General features: G+C 49.3%; 1 protein-coding gene across 1 annotated transcript in view; it reads right to left on the bottom strand.

Moving 5' to 3' along the window:
• FOXK1 (forkhead box K1) overlaps positions 1 to 15400 on the bottom strand; it is a 62504-nt gene extending 47104 nt beyond the window's left edge. The window contains exon 1 of the mRNA XM_080941059.1: positions 14875 to 15400. Within this exon, the coding sequence (XP_080797185.1) occupies positions 14875 to 15392 (518 nt within the window). The 5' untranslated portion in view covers positions 15393 to 15400. The remainder of the gene's footprint in view (positions 1 to 14874) is intronic.
• Positions 15401 to 19293: the final 3893 nt, after the last annotated feature.

Below are 19293 nucleotides of genomic sequence, written 5' to 3'. Positions count from 1 at the left end.
TTACACCAGACCAGACCTCAGCACACTCAGAGCTCAGCTCCAGGTGCACTATAACAATGCTGGCGGGAGTGGGATATACGTTTTGTTCGTACCAGACACTGACCTTTCACAGCAGGCAGCGTGACATTCCACAAATGGGGAAACAGAGGTTCTGAGGCTAAGATACTTGCCCCAGTTTACCCACCTAAGCCAAATCTTTTGTCCATCCTTCCATTCTATTTTCCTTCCTTTCCTTTTGTGACAGGGTGTCACATATGCTAGGCTGGCCTTGAACTATATTGTCAAAGATGACCTGACCCTCTCCACCGCCCAGGTGCTGGGACAGCAGCAGCCTAGCAGATGAGGTGCTGGGACTGACCCAGAGCCTAATGCGCACCAGCCAGCTCTCTACCAGCTATCACCAGCCCACAGGTTTTTTAATTTCCTTTTTTTTAAAACTTGTTTGCTTGGTTTTAAGACAAAATCTCTGTACACAGCGCAGGCTCTGCCTCTGCAATGCTGGGATTATGGGCATGTAGCACCAGACATCTGACTTCAACCTGAATTGTTTTTGTTGTTTTGGAGACTCAGTCTTGCTACACGTGGCTCTGGCTGGTCTGATGTACACTGGGCCATCCAGATTGGCCTCCAACCCCTGAGCCCTTTCTTTCCTAGATGCTCCCTGATCAGCGGGACTTTGCAAACACTAAGGGAAGCCAGGTGTGGTTATGAATGCCTGTAACCTCAGAACTTGGGAGAGGGAGTCAGAAGGTCAGGACATCAAGGACAACTTGGGCTACAACAAAGTATGGGGCAGCCTAGGCTACCAGACCATCCATGCTTGGAAGAAAGGAAGGAAGGAAGGAAGGAAGGAAGGAAGGAAGGAAGGAAGGAGGGAGAGAGGGAGGGAGGGAGGAAGGAAGGAAGAAAGGAAGGAAGGAGGGAGGAAGGAAGGAGGAAGGAAGGAGGGAGGGAGGGAGGGAGGAAGGAAGGAGGAAGGAAGGAAGAAAGGAAGGAAGGAGGAAGAAAGGAAGAAAGGAGGAAGGAAGAAAGGAGGAAGGAAGGAAGGAAGGAAGGAAGGAAGGAAGGAAGGAAGGAAGGAAAGGGAACAAGTGAATAACCTCTTTTACACTCAGCTCTCCCCTTGCTCACTGATCTGTCAATGAGGATTTGCAAAGCACCTGCCAGCCCTGTGCCACACATGTCAACATACACTCAGGCTACTGAAGTGGCCAAGAAAACCATGGTCCTTTAACATGCCCAAGCTTAACTGTTCATCAGATGCATATAACTTCAAGGTATCACTAGGCTTGATGGCTTCCAGGAGACCTAACCAAGGGGTTCCTGAAGGAAGTGGCTACTTACTACTAAGACAGAGTCATCTTGCTGTATAATAATCCTGGCTGGCCTTGAACTCCTGGACTCAAGCTATCCTTCTGCCTTGGCTTTGTGAGTAGCTGGGGCATCAGATGTATTACAATGTAACTGACTAGGAAGTGCCTTTTGTTTGTTGGCTTTCTTTCTTTTTCTTTGTTTTCTTTTTGGACGTGGCCCCACGTAGCCCAGGCTAGGCCTCAGCTCACTCTGTAGCTAAAGGTGTAATCCCTTAATTCCAGATCCTCCTGCTTTCACATACCTAGTGCTGGGACTATTCTTACTTGTAGTTGTCACCAAACAGGGTTTAGAAAGTCCTTTTAAAACAATTGATTCATTAATTCACCTGCTATCTGTATGTTGGGGGTGGAGGGGTGTTAGTCAAGGGTATGTGTGTTCTTCGTGGAGGTCCAGGGACAGCCTTTGGGTGATGTTCTGGATACTTTCCTTTTCTGAAAGTTCTGCTGGGGTTACAGACCCCCTACTGCATCCAACTTTCTTACATGGATGGGCTCAAGGGATCTGAACCTGGGTGATGGGTCATGGGTCATGGGGGGCAGTAAGTGCCTTTATCCACTGAGCTTTCTCTCCCCAGCCCAGGAAGCAGATTTGCAGCCATGAAATCTGCATTTGCTGTGGAATGCCTCGAAGCATTCCTCTTGTTGCAGCTGGCTGACAGAATGGGGTCTCTTAGCCTAGGCTCTTTACCCAAAGGGATTTTAGACCTCCAGCCCATCCAAACAAAACAAGGAAAGAAACAGTGGAAGAGACAAAATATCATTGTTTGCAGATAAAGACTAGGAAACACATGCAGGGGGCTGTAAAACTGTTACTAGAAGTAAATGAGACTAGACAGATACAAACTATCCTGTACTGGGCTAATTAATGCTCAAGTGTCACTTATTAACTACAAAAGAAGACACAGTAACTTCTTGGTAAAAGCAGAGCATTCCTGCAGCCACATCCTGAGTTTTGTGCGACCCTTTCCTTCCTAGCCAAAGATGCTAAGCCTGACTCTCTAATCCACACTTTTATCAACTCAGAAAAAAACTGAAACCATGTTTGTTGGGCAATCCTATAAAATATCCTGCCTGTTCTCTTTTTTCTTTTTGGTCATGGTCAATAATGATTAAAAGGCCGAGGATCTGTTGTGGGTGACAGGCACTGAAGGATGTGACAGTAAGTACAACACTTAGCCACGCCCAGTGGAGGCCCGATATCTCTGGAGCACAAGAGGGACCATGCGGTTGTATGTCTCCTGGCTGGAGTTCAAAAGGTCCTGAGGTTCAATCCTTAGCACTACAAATAAATGAATGAATGAATCCCCCACTCACACACACGAGCACACACACACACACACACACACACACACACACACAGTTTTGGGCTAGGTCCAATGTCAGGGTCAGAACACTCTAGAGATCTATACAGTCATTGGTTGCAGGTTGGAGCACATTGTCTTCAGTGGTACAGCCTTTGGTTGGCAAGGTGACCATGCTCTTGTAAAGAACCCTCATCCACACTCATATAAAAACCTTAAGGAGATACATTACACCACTACAAATCAAAAAATAAAGGGCTGAAAGCAAAATCAGAGGAGGGAAGATCAATCCTGAGAAGTGGAAGGGGGAAAGAGAGAAAATGGAGGGTAAATATGGCCGAAATGCATTATATGCATTATGAAGATGTTATGACACCCATTATCATGTATGGTTGATACCTGCTAATAAAACAGCTTAAAAGATTGCTATACGGACCACTGGGTCATGGGTTCCTATCGAGATTCAGTTTCTCCAAGTTCTATAAGAAATTCTTATAGAAGTTCTGTTGCAATATTAAAGGGGGGGAGGGACATCAAATACAGAATGCCTGACTGTGGGGACAAAGGGCAGAAGCCCCACATGGAGGAACCCTGAAAGGTGACTCAAAGGAGTGACGGATAGTCCTCACCTATGCCTGACTGCGGCCGCTGACGTTTCCAAACTCAAACCTTTCAGAATAAACTAATGTAATATACCAAAGGGATACACAAATGCCTGCCTTCTCTATACTGAACTTGAATCTCTATAAAGTGATGAGAAATGTGTCTGTAAGATAGCTCAGAGAGAGCCTGCCACCAAGCCTTATAACCAGACATCAATCACTAGGACCCACAGATCCTGAAAGCTGTCCTCTGACACACAAACACGGAAATACACACGTTCCTCTGATAACACACTAAACTAAATGTAATCATAAAAAAAAAATCTTTTTAACAAAACAACAAGGAAGAAAATGATGAGGAGAAAAACGATACATTCATATCCCCAAACCAATCCATGAAACATTTGGGTGTAAGTACAACAGGAGAACTGGACGCAGTGTGTAAAGAAAGCTGGCCAGCCATCAAACCCAGCACTACAGCTGATGCCAAGAAGTGCTTACTGGCAGGAGCCAGATACGGATGCCTCCTTGGAGGCTCTGCCAGAGTCATACAGATACAGTTGAAGATGCTTGCAGCTAACCATCAGACTGAACACGGGGACCCCAATGAAGCAGCTAGAGGAATGACTGAAGGAGCTGAAAGGGTTTGCAACCCCATGGGAAGAACAACATTATCAACCAACCAAACCCTCCAGAGCTCGCAGGGACTAAAACACCAACCATTGAGCACACATGGAGAGACCCATGGCTCCAGCTGCATATGTAGCAGAGGAAGGCAGTGTCTGGCATCAATAGGAGAAGAGGCCTTTGGTCCAATGAAGGCTCATTTCCCCAGAGTAGGGGAATGCCATGGTGCTGAGGTGGAGAGGGTGGTTGGGAGAGGGAGCCCCTTCATGAAAACAAGTGGAGGGGGAGGGGGATAGGAGTGGGAGATAACACTTGAAATGTAAATACAGAGAATATCCACAAAAAAAAAAAAAAACATTTGGCAAAACAAAAATTATATCAAAAGCCATAAATTTAAAGAAAGAAAGAAAGGAACAAAGAAAGAAAGCTGGCATTTCCAGGTTTTTGAGTCTCAGTAAAATGTCCTGGCCAGAAGGGAAATGACTGGTAACAGGGGTGGAGTCAGGAGAATCTGGGGGTGGAGCCAGGAACAGCTGAGGGTGGGGCCAGGAGCAGAACCTAAAAGCTGTCTCCTAGGCCACAGGCCATCTCAGCTAAGTAACCTTAGCCAGTCCAGAAACCCGAAGGCAGTATGCAAAGATTACATGGTCTGTTTTAAACAAGAAGGGTTTGGGGGGAGAGTGGGCTCACTCTGTAGCCCAGGCTATCCTCAAACTCACATCCTCCTACTTCAGCTTTCCAGGTAGTGGGATTACAGGAAGGTGCTACCACGCCTGTCTTTAAAACTTTATTTACAAGCAGAGGCAGCTGGCAGGCTTTGGCCTGCAGGCTGCAGCTGGCTACCCTGATCTCAGAGAGACTGGCCAGTAGCTCAGTCAGTGAGCTGCTGTCTACTTCTGGGCATGCTGCCCTTTCCTGGAGAGGCTGAGCTCTGCTCACAGTCCTGAGTGGAAGTGAGATTGGCTGTCTCTGGCCACTCTCTTCCTTCTGTCAGCTACCAGCCATGCAGATTCTGCTGAGCTGCATAGGGCAAGTTGTGGCTGGTGCAATCTCCAGATGCAGCAAAGCTCTGACCTCAAGAGACTCTTAGGCAATAGCTGGTGCTCATCCCAACACCTACTCACCTGCCAATGGCAGGGCCACTGAGCTGGAAGCAAAGGTGCCATGAAAGCTTGTAGGGCATCTAGGCACAGTGGTGCACCTATAGCCCAGCACTTGAAAGACTGATAAAGGAAGATTATGAGTTCAAGGCCAGCCTGATTACATAGAGAGAACCTACTAAAAAGTAAGCATACCACACCAACACACCAACAGCTTGTTACATGAATACACCTAGACAGAAGGCTGACAGGAACAGGCAGACAACAGCCATTGACCTATCAAAGAATCTTACCATCTGCAAGGATTAGATGGATAAACAGTGACATCATTATATATATTAAAAAAAAAAAATTCCTGGCCAGAGAGATGACTCTGTGGGTAAAATGACTGCCATGCAAGTGTGAGGATCTGAATTCAAATCCCCAGAACCCACATAAATCAGACATGGATAGAAGACATCTAATTCCAGATTCTTTTGGGAAAATGGGCGATCAAAAAGAAGGATCCTCACATGAAGAAAACCTCTGCTTTGACACGGATAAACTGAGGCTGTGCTCAGCAGCCAGGGAACCTGTGGCCCTGAAGGACACTGGGCACACACAGCCTGCATCTGACATTCTTGAAAAGCTGGACAGAAAACATAAAGAACAAACAAACAAAAACAAAAAAAATGCCTACTGTAGCTCAATAAAGCTGGAGAACGTTCAGATTCTCCATGGCATCCCTAGCTAGCCAATCTAAGGTTAAGTGAACCAGGGAAAATATGTCTACTCTGGAATTTATAAAGAAAAAAATACTGAGTTTTGATCCATAGTCTATGTGCTGGGATCAAACCAGGAAGCCACATTCTTGGCTGATGAGGTTGAAGCCAGAGGTGGCTGAATACTCTTGGACATTTCTTGGGGAAGGATGCTAACCTCCAGGTTCATTCCAGAGAAGGGCCCTCTACCTGTGAGGCAGACTGAACCTGAGCTTCTCAGGGAGAGGGAGGAGCCCCCTCTCTTCTGCAGGGTTCCCTTTTCTGTAACCTTGTAGCAAGGTCCTGGCAGGTGGCTTCCAGCCTGCTCTTGCTCCATCTACATGAGCTCTAGAGAGCTGCTAAGTTCACAAATCACTTTGAATCACTGCCTTCCAGCCAAGACCTCTTGGTAACACAAGGAGACTCCTGATGTGTCACGTGACCATTACCTATCACATGGTGGAGGTGACATTCCCAAGAAAGCATTTTTGTCCTGGCACCCTGTGTTGTCTCTAAGTCTGGTTTATCTGCTGCCCAGGACCTGGAGGCAACTGCAGACAGTGTCTGTCACAAGCACCATTCATGACTGAACAGTCTCCTTCAGACACAAGGAAGTCAGTGCCGAAGACTAAATCTAGCATCTTCTATGTAATAGGTATATATACTCTACCACTGAGCCACACTCCTAACCCTTCACTGGGGGATTCTAGGCAGGGGCTCTACCACTGAGCCACACCCCAGCCCCTCACTGGGGGATTCTAGGCAGGGGCTCTACCACTGAGCCACACCCCAGCCCCCAAGGGCAGGCTTACCTACCTAGTGAATTTGAGGCCAGCTTAGGTAACACAAGGCCCCAGGAGCCCATCTCAGAAAGAACAACAAAAGCTATGTGTATCAAAGAGCTTGCTCCTATTAAGATCTACACTTTAAAAGAAACATCATGTCTTATTGGCCTCGTGGGGAGACTGGATGTATGCAAGGAACCTAGGGCAAAATAGCCTTTTTTTATTCAGTTAGATATTCAGTCCTGATGAGGTCTGCCATCACTCTGGGTTATAAACTCACCCCTGGGGTGGAAGGAGTGGAAGGGCAATGCAGGCACTGACCACTGCCCACAGCCAGAGCTCGGTTCTGCAAGGCAGTGAGCCCTGAAGGAGGTGCTAGCAAGTCCTGCCTGGTGAGAGATAAAAGCCGGGTTGGGGGAGGCAGGACTATCTGACTATCCAGCAAACCCCTCATTTCCAGTGTTGTGTGGCCAAATTGTTCCCACAACCTTCAGCAGACTGGGAGCCAAAGCAGCTGTGAGTCTAGCTGGCTTATGTTAGACCTCATGAGGCTTACAATAAAACTGCAATAACTGGGCTGTTGAGATGGCTCTGGAGAGTAAAAAAGCAAAAACAAAAACAAAAAACATGCTCACCTTACAAGCCTCTTGGCCTGAGCTCTCTTGCCAGGAGCCAGGGTGGAAGGAAACAGAGGTGGAAGGAAACAGAGGATCCCTGTCTTCTGACCTCCACATGTGTGCTAGCTGTGTACATACACACACACACACACACACACACACACAATAATAATAAATAAAATAAAATTTAAAAGGTCCCAAACTTACAACACAATCTAACAACACGATGTGCCTTACTCTGAGTCAGAGGCTTCATTGAGACAGGCTCGTCTATGTGGCCCAGGCTGCCCAGTGGCCCATACCTCAGATCCTCCTTTAACTACCCAAGTGACCAGGCAATCGCCATGCTCTACGACATCTGGCCAAATCCAGGTTTTTGGTTTGGTGGGGTTGGGAGATGTGGTGTGGTGTTCCTAAAAAAGGTCTTTTGTTTGTTTGTTTGAGACAAGGTAGCTTGTGTTAGCTTCAGGCTTGCTATGTAGCCAGAGATGTCCTCCCTCCTCCACCTCTCCAGTGCTGGGATCACAGGCCCTGCTAACCTGTACCCTGCTTCTTGCTCCCCCTCCCCTCATTAGCAGGCAACATTCAATCAGGAAGCTAAAAACTCAGGAGAAATGATGCCTTAAAAATGACTACAGAATCTCCAAACCAGTTATAACAGGGCCCATTTCCAGGAAATCAAAGTAAAAGCATTTTTTCTATAATCCTTTCATTTTAATATGAAATGCCTTAAATGTAGGGTAATTATGGAAATGAGGCATGGCTGTAATTTGAGTTGTCATTAATTTAGCAAGTTTATTCCCCGACATTCACAAGATGCAAAAACAACAAATACAATCATTCAGTCTCTAGGCCCCACCCCCTTTGCTTTCATTTCTGCTTTTTCCCAGTCTTTTTCCAAAAGCATCGAATAAGACCCCCCATTATGTCTCTGCGCAGTCTATAAAAAGCCTCCGTATGTTCAGTACAAAGGCAGTTAAGTTGCATTACATGACCAACAATATCTTTCTTATGGGCCGATGGTGAAAATTAGAGACTAATTACTATGTAAATTATACAGACAGACAGACAGCTATGAACTGTTTGCTGTGATGGCACTCATCTCTGAGCCCAGCAGTAGGGAGGTGAAGATCAGCTCAAAGTCATCCTTGGCTGGCCCATGTTATCAAAAGAGAATTTATAAAACTCTTGATCCTTAGGCAATAGCCCAGGAGTCTTCAGTGCAAGCTGAATGAATTACATTTTTAGCACAGATTTGTTATACCAGCTCCCAATTAACTACATCCCTGCAAACGTTTTTGTTTTGGTTTTTTGGAGACAGGTCTCCTGTAGCCAGAGCTAGCCTTGACTGCTCACTAGGTAGCTAAGGCAGGCTGTGAACCCTGATCCTGCCTCTACTCACGAGACTGCAGGTGTGCTCCATCACACCTGGGCATGCAGTCCTGAGAGGGAAGTAGGGCTTTGATTGAGCTACAGCCCCAAGGTCCCCACACCACAGACCTTCTGAAAGGAACTTTGTCACTAGAACACAGTGAAGCAGAACTGACAAGCCTGACACCCAGCAGCAGGTGTCCCAACAAAAGCAAGGATGACTTTCCCTACAAGGGGGCTGGTATTGCAAGTCCTAACCCCAGAATTGCCCAAGCAACAGCTCTTCCTCCCCACTTCCCAGCATGCTTCACTCCAGCCTTCCTTCCCCAAATCCAAGTCACCCACACCACCCGTGCAGATCTTCCCCACTCCATGGCCCTAGGACCAATGGGACTGTCCCTTTTCCCAGGTGACTGGCTTCTGCTGCCCTCCTAGTTTCCTTCCTTCTGTGTTTGGCCAGATTGCCTCCAGGTGGACACTGGATAAATGAAACCCCAGTCCCCACATAGTTCAACTTTGACTCCGAGAAAGAGTCTGAGCAGACACCATCTCCTACAGCAGCTGGCAAGATGAAGCCGTGTGCTGCTAACATCCGTTCCTGACCAACCTGGGGGGTGGGGGTGGGGACTTCAGGAAAACAGGGATGCTGGGTGATGCTAGGCAATGAGAGGTCCGAGGAACCATCTATCTTCATGGAGTCAGAAGTTTTCAAATGGATTTCAACATGTCCAGCTCACACTAGTTTCTCAATGACTTACAACTAATTGTCTACGGTCAACTGACCAGCTGAAAACAACAAAGAGCTATTAAGTATCTTTTCATGTCTGAAGCAATTCTTCTGGTAGCAAAGTGGCTGAGACAGCTGGTTGTATTTTATCAGGATGTGAGTCTAATGGCTGGGATCTGTAACATCCACCAGTAACATCCCTGAGGCAAAAACCCTTAGTCCCTCTGACAACCAATGCTGGTAGCCAAATAAACAAGTCCTAGTGAAACACGCAGGACTCAGGTGGCTCCTAACTAACATCAAGAGCTGCTAACAGGCTGCCACACACCTTTCACCCCAGCACTTGGAGATTGGGGCAGGACGATCAGGAATTTGAGGCCAGCCTAACTGAGTCACATGGTGAGTTCAGGGGTACAGGGGGGGTAGGACAGCTCAGTCAATAAAGCCAAGCGAGCATGAGGATTTGAATATGATCCTCAGTGCTTTCAATCCCAGCCCTAGGGAGTGAGAAAAGGACTTTCCCCAGGCTCCTTCGGCCAGCTGGCCCAGCCTACCTGGTGAGCACCAGGTTCAGTTAGAGACCCTGCCTCTAAATGTAAGGTGTGTAGCTCCTGAGGAACGACGACACAGAAGGCTGTTCTCTCTGCCCCCCCCACACACACTCAAAATCTAATCTGATAGACAGTTTTGTCTCCTGATAGCCATACCAAAAACCCATAAGAGGCAGTTCCAACCTAAAGGAAAAGATAACTGAAATCTGATCCAATCTCGGGGGCTAACACCCATGTGCAGGTATGATTAAGAGGTCTGCTGTGTCCCTAGAGTCAGTCTTAGGAGGAGCCGTGGGACCTGGGGACAAAGAATAGTCCCTCAACCTATCACTCAATGAGCGAGTAAGACTCATGGAGGGTAGATGAGTCTCCTACAGGGCTTGAGGAAGTGACTTAGTGGGGACACTGCTTACTGTATAGGCATGAGGACCTAAGTTCAATCTGGAAAGACTCAGTAGAAACCAGGGTGGGCTTGGAATCACAGTACACAGAGCAGAGAGAGGAGGGTCCCTAGGACCTGACAGCCAGTCAGGCCAGCCTCTGTGATGAGTTCCACATTCCAGGTTCTGTGAGACACTCTGTCCAAAAATAAGAAGAAAAGAAAAAAGACATACAACTCCTAAGGAACAACACCCAAAGCTGATCTGTCCCCATTACTCATACAAGTGTGCTCATGTACCCCCATATACAGGCACATGGATACACACGCCCACAGAGATAAAAGACAGACACACAAGCCCATGACTTTGATTCTACTCGATCCAGAGTGGTGCAGTGGAGTTCTGAGTGGCTGCTGCCCGCAGAACTTCATAGGTGAAGTGAGCCACTGCAGTGCCCTTTCTCTTCTTTTAAAGGATCCTTATCTTTCCCAGGGCAACTCCACACCTATGATTTGCTTCTCGATTGAACAGAACTGAGGAGGAAGATACGGAGTGGCTGTAAGACAGCAACCGTGGATTCCGGGGCAAGTGCTCTCCTGTGGCAGCAAATACATCTTTCAAGTTAACAATCAATCCTAAAGTAAATGGTAAAAAAGAAACATACAGACACCATCACCAACACAGACAGACAGACAGACAGACAGACACACACACACACACACACACACACACACACACACACACACGCATGAACACTGAAGCCCACCCAAGGAGAAGGCTGAATCAAACCCAAAACACAAATGTGACCTGATGATGCAGGCCTATCATCCCAGATACTATGTAAAAAGAGGTAGGAAATTCAAAGTTCAAGGCCAGCCTGGACCACCTAGTAAGAAGCTGTCATAAAATAAGAAATGAAAAGAGGGCTGGAGAGTGTGGGATGGCTCAGTGGTAGAGCCCCTGTCTAGAGTCCCCCAGTGAGGGGCTGGAGTGTGGCTCAGTGGTAGAGCCCCTGCCTAGAATCCCCCAGTGAGGGGCTGGGGTGTGGCTCTGTGCTTATTTAGCACATGCAAAGCCCTAGGTTTGAACCTCCATATCAGAGGCATCCTCCCTCTACCTGCATGCCTGGCAGCTCTGGGTGGTTCTCTGCCCAAGGATCAAACACAACATATCAAAACTAGATGTGTCAGGAGACTCTTTCCCTAACACCAATAATTGAAAGTACTGATGATGGTTTGAAAAGATATGCTTCCAGCAACAATCAGGGCTGAATTCTGGTTTTGCTCCTGTGTGGAAGATGCCTAGGAGAGTGTGTGGTGTGTGCAAATGTCACCCATATACATGGCTGTCATTGTCAGCTACCCTGAGGGTGGTGTAGAAGGGAGCTGAGAATTGGAGCTGCTTTGGGAATCAGTGTAGGCGCCCACAAGGGACAAACCTGCCAAGCGTGGAAGCTACTGGAGAGAGCTGAAGGCGGGCAATGGTTAAGTCAACTGTAATGCGATGGTTGCATTTGCTGTAATGATATGCACCCCCACAGTTGGCCTTACAATCTCAAATACTAGTGTTAAAAATGGCTAACAAAACAAGAGATAGGCACAGAAAATACTGCCATTATTTCTAAGTCACTAATGATTTTTTCATTTCAAGATAAAACTGAAAAAAAAAATGTGCCTCAGGGCCAGACAGAAGGCTCTGGCGGCAAGTGCCAGCAAGCCTGAGGACCCAACCTCAGGGCCCAACACCCAAACAAAAGCTGGGAGGCCTCTGTACTCCAGTAACTCTAGGACTGCAGAGCTGAGACAGGAGGTTTTCAGGTCTAGCCAAACCAGCAGGTTCCAGGTTCAGTAAGGGATCCTGTCTCACAAAATAGGATGGAAGGTAATAAAGATCATACTGAAGGTCACCCTCTGACCCCAATATGTGTTGCACAGAGCACACTTAAGCACACACATACACACAGAGCACAGGGCATTCTGCACCCATCTAAAGGGCTTCGGGGCTCAGTGGTAAATCATACACTGCCAGCTAAGCCACCACGCTCAGACACGCACCCACTATACATGCCAGCTCCTGCAAGACAGATTTCCAGGCGTTGCACCCGCCGATATCATTTCAAAAATACCATCCTTGGCCTACTCAGGATACAAGCAGGAACACTGTGGACTGAAATTTCGCCCACAGTGGGGAAGACAATTCTGTGCGAAAGAAAGCCTTTTATTTAAAAGGCAGTGAGCTGTGTTGGGGAGATGGACCAGTGAGTAAGAACATTGCCCCACAGCAGGAGGATGTCCGTTAGAATCCCCAGCACCCATGTAAGAAGACAGGTGTGGTTTCCTGCTGCTACAACCCCAGTGCTGTAGGGGCGGAGACAGGAGGATGACTGGGACTTCCTGGCTGCCAACCCAGCTCTAGGTTCAATCTGACTCTTCCTCTAGGAATAAAGTGAAGAGTTGGTCAGACAGGACCTCAGGGGCTTCTTCCTCTGGCTCCTGCATGTGCCCCTCCATCATGAAGCAGGGGTGGCTGGGCCGAGAACCCTAAGAAGAGAACTGTGGATTGAGAACAGGATAGCGGGCTGACACCTCAGTTTCAGTCCGCTATCCTGTTCTGTTTCCAGAACTTGAGTTTCAGAAGAGTCCCCAGGGAGGCCGAGAGAGTGGTCAACTGTCAATTTCTCAATTTCTCAGGCTCAGGAGTGCATTTAGTGACCTACTAATGAACTACCGTCCCTCTAAGAAATCTGCCTTTTTTTTTCTTTCAGTGTTGGGGCGGAACCCAGAGTCTTGCATGAGCTACAGAAGCGCTCTCCCGCCCAGCTCCGTTCACAGCCCTTGTACACTTCACAGACACAGCTTTCAGGTCTGGGAGATGAAAGTCGAATTCCCTCTCACACCCTAATAAGATGAGTCACTCTTCGGGTTCAAAGTTATTCAGTAAGGAATCTGTAACGTGTCTGGATCCCGGGAAGGCAGACATACATAGCAAGTCCTCCAGCCCTGGGGCTGACCCCAGCAAAGACTCCACACTAGTGCTTGTAAATGTGCATAATGAGTCGGACACACTCACACCTGACTGTGAACCTTGTCAAAGGAACACTAGTGAGAGTTAGAAGCAATTACTGAATAGAGAAAGAAACTGCTAGGAGGAAGTAATTAACATGGCTCTCCTAGCACCTAGGATATTAAGATCCTTGTACCCCTGAGGGTGACAAGGGCCTGGGAGTAAAGGGAGCTTGAAAGAGGGCAAGGTGTTGAAATGCCACAGGGCATTGTCCTGGGAGTTGGGCCAAGTTAAGGACAGACCTGTGTTTCCTACCATGTTCTGGGGGTAAACTAAGGCACATCACTTCCTGCCCTGATACTACCTTTAAAGCCTTTGCCTCCAGACATGCCCTTAAAGCAGACTCCCCACCCCCACCCCCAAGGCAGCTCAACATATACCCCTGGCCCATAAATCAAAGGTAACACCCTCACAGGTAGGAGTGGGACAGCTCAGCAGTCCTTCCTTCCAGTCTGAGTTAAGGGAGCCAATACTGGGTCCTGACCTATGGTGTCAGGGACAGGAGCATGCCTAACGTTGTTTGGACCGGCAAAGATCAGAAGTGACCCTGGGGGTTCTGGCTAAATGGAGTTAGGGCTGAGGGCAATGTGCCAAGGAGTGGTGTTAGTTCAGACTGTGTGGTATCTCATGATGCTGGCCAGGGTTTAGGTCAGGGCATGACCATGGAGGAGGGGAGTGTTTTAGAGCTGGGAGGGTCTGGAGTTGACCCAGAAAGTCCAGGTTGGTAAAGATGGAAATCAGGGTGAGCTGATGGTCTCAAACCATCCTAAGTCAGAAATGACCTACGGCGACTTAGGTAGTGTGAGGTAAGGGTTGGGGGTGGTCCTAGGGCCTTCAGGTTAAGTACAGTCAGGGTTAACTACTTCTGGCTGGTAAGATGGGGGTCAAGAGTGACCCCAGGTAGTGAGGCCAGGTGGAATCAGGGATAAGCTGGGCTCAGAAAGGGTTGGAGATCATGGGCAACCATCTCCAACATGGTAGGAGAAATGGAAGATAGGATAGAGGAGTGTGCAAATGTGTGTGTGTGGGGGGGGGGGTTTAGAGTGGTGGATCCAAAGGTTCAGGCCTGTCCATTAGGGTGACAGGATTTCAGGCTGAGTGGGGTCTGGGTTTGGCCCTATCAATCAGTCGGGCCATCCAGGGATCGGGGCTCAATTAGTTAACTGAGATTCAGGGTTAGCTGGGTCGTGATTAAGATCAGGATAACCACAGGGTCAGAGGCAGGTGAAGGTCAAGATCACCGGTAACTTACACGGATCAGGCTTGGCTGGGCCAGGTGGGAGGGAGATCAGTGTAACCAGGGGTCAGGAGCTAGGTGGGATCAAGACTGGGAGACAGCTAGGGAATCAAAGCCGGATGGAGTCGTGATCAGAGGGGCTAGGGCCTGGCAGAGTCGAGATGAAGGAGGGAGTGACCAGAGGCTAGGACTCAGCCGGAATGAGAAGAGATTTGGGGAATGACCCAGGGGCCAGACGAGGCTAAGACGAGTTCAGGAGATGACCGGGGGTTCAGGCTGGGCAGGGTCGAGACCAGAGGGTGACAATGGGCCAAGCCGGGCAGGGTGGGTCAGGGGGTGTCCAGGGGGCTCAGTTTAGGTCAGTAGAGGGGTGATCCGGGGATGATGGCGCAGTACTCACTGTTGGGGCAGCTGCAAGGCGGGCGCTCCGCGCCTCTGGAAGGCCCCGTCCACGAAGACGCCGTTCTTGCCGAGACAGCGAAGATAGAAGTGAGGCTCCTGGAAGCTGAGCTGCAGGTGGCGCCGGGAAATGAAGCTCGACAGGCCCATGCTCAGGTCCACCGAGCCCTGCGACGAGTTGCGGCCGATGGTGACGCTGGGCTGTCGCATCAGGAACTCGAACTCCCGACCCTCCAGGCGCGCCAGGACCGGCCCGGGGCTCTGTCGCACAGAGGCAGCGGCGGCGGCCACCAAGGCAGGCGCGGTGGTGGTGGCAGTGGCGGCGGTGGAGGGCACCGGCTCGGGGCCGGGCACGGCGGGCAGCGCGGGCGGCCCCGGCGGAGGTTGCGCCGGCGGCGGCGGGGACGCGGTGGCCGGGAAGGCGGCGGCCGCTGCCGCGGCGCATAGCACGGGGCTGCAGGGAGCCGAGCGCAGCGCCAACAGGGCGCGGGCGCCGCTGTCCTCGCCGACTTCGGCCATGTTCGCGCAGCTCCGAGCCGCTCCGGTGGCGGCCGAGGCGGCGCGGGGCGGGGCGGGGCGGCGCGCGCGGAAACCCGGGCTGGATCGCGGAGCGGAGCCGGGGCACCGCAGGACCCTCGCGCTGCGCGCGCAGCTTCCACTGGCGGTGGGCGGGTGCCGAGAGACACAGAGCCCCCCTCCTGCAGCCCCGAAGTGGGTGCGATCTCTTTGGACTCATCATGTTTTTTAGAGGTGTCTATTGGGACCGGAGTATAAAGTCCGGGGATGTTTGCAATGATCTCTGCTTCTTGCTGATCCGCTTCTGCTCGGCTGCTCTTTCTGCGCTTTGCTCTTTTATTTTTTGGGGGGGTATAATGTTGCATATTACATTTTATTTATTCATGTATTTACTTGTGGTTCTTCGTCACGTGGTGTGTGTGTGTGGTCAGAGAGGACAGTTTTCAGGAGTCTATTATTTCCTACCCTGTGGGTTTTGAGGATTCAGGTCGACAAGCTTGGTGTCACCTTTACTTGCTAAACCGTCTTGATTGCTCTTGTTTTGTTGTTTGAGATCCTGTCTCATACCAAGTCTGGCCTGGTTCTAAATACCTAAACTAGGCTGGCCGCAAATTCATAATCTTCCCGTTCCAGTCTCCTGAGTGTACTACGAAGGTGTGTGCCAACAAATCTAGCGCTTTAAATTAATTAATTCATTTTTTAGACAGGGTCTATGTATGAATGTATATATGTATGTTTGCTCGTTCGTTTGTTTGTATGCATGTATGCTATGTATCCCAGACTGGCTTCCAACTGATGACCGACCTTGCTCAGGCTCCCCAGTTCTTGCTGGAGTCACAGCTGGGCAGCACACCACAGCTGGTTCCCCTTGTTCCTTTTAAGGCGAACAGTAATGCTGGTTCCTAGGGACTGATGGACGGCAGTTGAAAACATTTAAATGATGAGCTTGGCACCATGTGAATTCCTTTAAAACGTTTAAGGTCCTGCACTGGGATGCTAATTCACCCGTCTTCCCCCAGGATCAGAGCGCATTAGCTTCCGGGAAGCGCGCGCGTACGCGCGTACACACAATTTCTCACATTTAATAATGACTATGAAGGAGCTGCCGCAGCTGGTAAAGTGCCAGGACTGCAGATTTAATTCCCAGCACAGACTTCAAAACTCATTTAGAGCTTATCTCATCCCAGCGCTTTGGATAAAAGGGTGACAGCTAGATCCCTGAAGCTCATTGGCCAGCCTGCCTAGCCAATCAGTGAGCTCCACGTTCGTAGTGAACCGCAGTTTCAAAACAAAAACAAAAACAAAACCAGGAATAAAACGGGGAGAAAGGAACACACGGTTGTTCACTCATGTGCATGCACGGGCACATGCGCGCGCGCGCGCACACACACACACACACACACACACACACACACACACATGCATACACCCACAAAATAAAATTTTAAAGCAATGACTGAGAATAGAAACAGTCCTGCTCTCAATGAGCTTCGGGACTAAAATGATACACACATGAATTAAAGACCTGTAGTGGTCATTGTAATGCTCGCAGATACGCTGGGTGTGCGTTGCTGGTGCATTGTGGGGTGCAGGCATAGTGTCCTTGGGGGCGGGCAGAAGGGAGATTTGGCCTGCTTACAATCCTTCACTTCTCTGCCTATCTGTTCTGGACCTAAACTAGAAAGCCTATCACCATGACAGAGCAGTGGTTTTCAACCTTCCTAATGTGGAACCCTTTAATAAACTTAATGTTGTGCTGACCCCAACCGTTAAATGATTTCCATTGCTACTTCATAACTGTAATTTTGCTGCTCTTATGAATTATGGTGTAAATATCTGAGATGCTGGATGCCTAATGAGCAATTCCTCTGTGGGATTGAGAGCCATAGGGTGAGAACCGTTGTCTCGTCTTACATTGTCTAAGTAAGGGGGGATGGGGGACAGAAGATTTTCTTAAATTTAGGTTTGGTTTGGTTTTGGCTTGGTCTGTTGGGTTTGTTTGAGACCAGGTCTCCTGTAGCCTAGGCTGGCTTCCCAGGTCTCCTGTAGCCTAGGCTGGCCTCCCAGGTCTCCTGTAGCCTAGGCTGGCCTCCCACTTGCTGTGTAGCTGAGGTTGAACTTCGGATCTTCCCAGCTCCATCTTCAAGTGCCAGAATCATCGGTGTGAGCCAACATGCCCTGCTCCGGTTTTCATTTTCATTTTTTCAGCACAACAATTGTGTCCAAAGTCCTGTGCATGCAAGTTCTTCACCACTGAGCTATGCCCCACATCTTTAGAAATATTATTGTATTTTATTTATTATGTAGAGGTCAGAGGGCAACTCTCCTTCCACCATTGGGGCTTGGGGAATGAGACTTCAGGCACCTTTATCTACCGAGGCATCTCGCCAGCCCGCCACCACTCAGAATTTTCCATTGCAGACAGGCTTCACCTAGTTCTCCAGACCGGACTTGTTCTTATGCGACGAGCCAAACAAACCTTGAGCCTGAGATCGTCCTGTCTCAGCCTACATGGTATCCGGGTGAGATCACACGCTGAGCCACCGGATCTGGCTCAGGCACACACTCTTTGAGAAACTGTGGTGAAGGAACCTGATTTGGGTTCTTTTCCCCAAATGAGGACACTTGAACTGAAGTCCAGAGGGTGAGCTGGCACTGGCTGAGGGGAGGGGAGGGGAGGGGAGGGAAGGAAGGGGAGGGGAGGGGAAGGGAGGGGAGGGAAGGGAGGGGAGGGAAGGGGAGGGGAGGGGAGGGGAGGGGAGGGCAGCTTCCAGCCAAGGAATGCACATGGCAAACAGGAATGAACAGAGGTCACTGGGGTGGGAAAGAGTAACCAAGTCATCTGAACTAGAGGAGGGAAAGACCACCTTGGACTCTTGTGGATCTGTATGGACCCCCAAAGCCATGCGAAGTACACCCACGTGCTTGTAATGGAGTCAACCGGGGTGCCGTGAAGCTCGATAAACTAGGAGTCGTAGTGACTGTGGATGGCTGGTTTGGAAACTGGGAGACCAGGTAAAGCAGACTTGAGGAGACAGATGGGGGAGAGCCAAGGGGTCTCAGAAATACTACACTTAGACACACACACACTTCTTTTAATTCAACATAAGGCAGGTTGGTGGCACACACCTGTGAGTCCATTGTTCGGTAATCGGAGGCAGGATGATCTCCCGAGCTGCACAGTGAAACTCTGCCACTGACAAAGAAGTGGTGGGGAGGGAGCCGGCCCAGTCAGCAAACTGCCTGTGGTGAAAATGTGAAGACCTCAGTTTAATCCCTAGAACTCTGCAGAGAGAAAAGGGCCTGGGGAGGGGTAGGGGAGTGGGGGGGGGGGAAGAGTATATGCCTGTAATCCCAGCGGTGAGGTGGTGGAGATAGGATTCCTGGGACTTGTTGGCCAGTCTAGCCCAATAGAGTGACTGTCTCAGGGAAGGTGGATGCCATGCCTAAGGGTGACTCCTGAGGTTGTCCTCCTGTCTGCACATGCATGTGATCACACACACACTCACACACTCTTAAATACTTGCAGATGTATACACATGCACACGTGCAGCTGAGGATGTCCTTAAATCTCTACATCTACTTCTGAATGTTAACACTGCAGGCCAGTTTATGCAGGGCTGGGGGTCAAAACCAGAGTGTCGTGCGTGCTAAGCAAGCACTCTGTCAACTGAGCCACATCCCCAGCTACTACACTTCCTACATGAGGCCTAAAGAGCAGTTATGTTCAAGGGAATGATGTTTGAGTGGGGACAGAAGGCTAGAAGGTTCTAGAGATGGACAGCGATGGTGACTGCACAGTAGTTTTTGTTGTTTACTTGCTGTCTGGCTCTCCTTAAGACCGAGTCTTACACTGTACCACAGGCTAGTCTTATAGCTCAGGCTGGCCTTGGATTCATGGTAA

This window comes from Micromys minutus, assembly GCF_963924665.1.
Source record: "Micromys minutus genome assembly, chromosome: 29".
In the NCBI taxonomy this organism is placed as follows: Eukaryota; Metazoa; Chordata; class Mammalia; order Rodentia; family Muridae; genus Micromys; species Micromys minutus.
The sequence above is the reverse complement of the archived record's forward strand: the minus strand, read 5'-3'. Positions and strand labels throughout refer to the sequence as shown.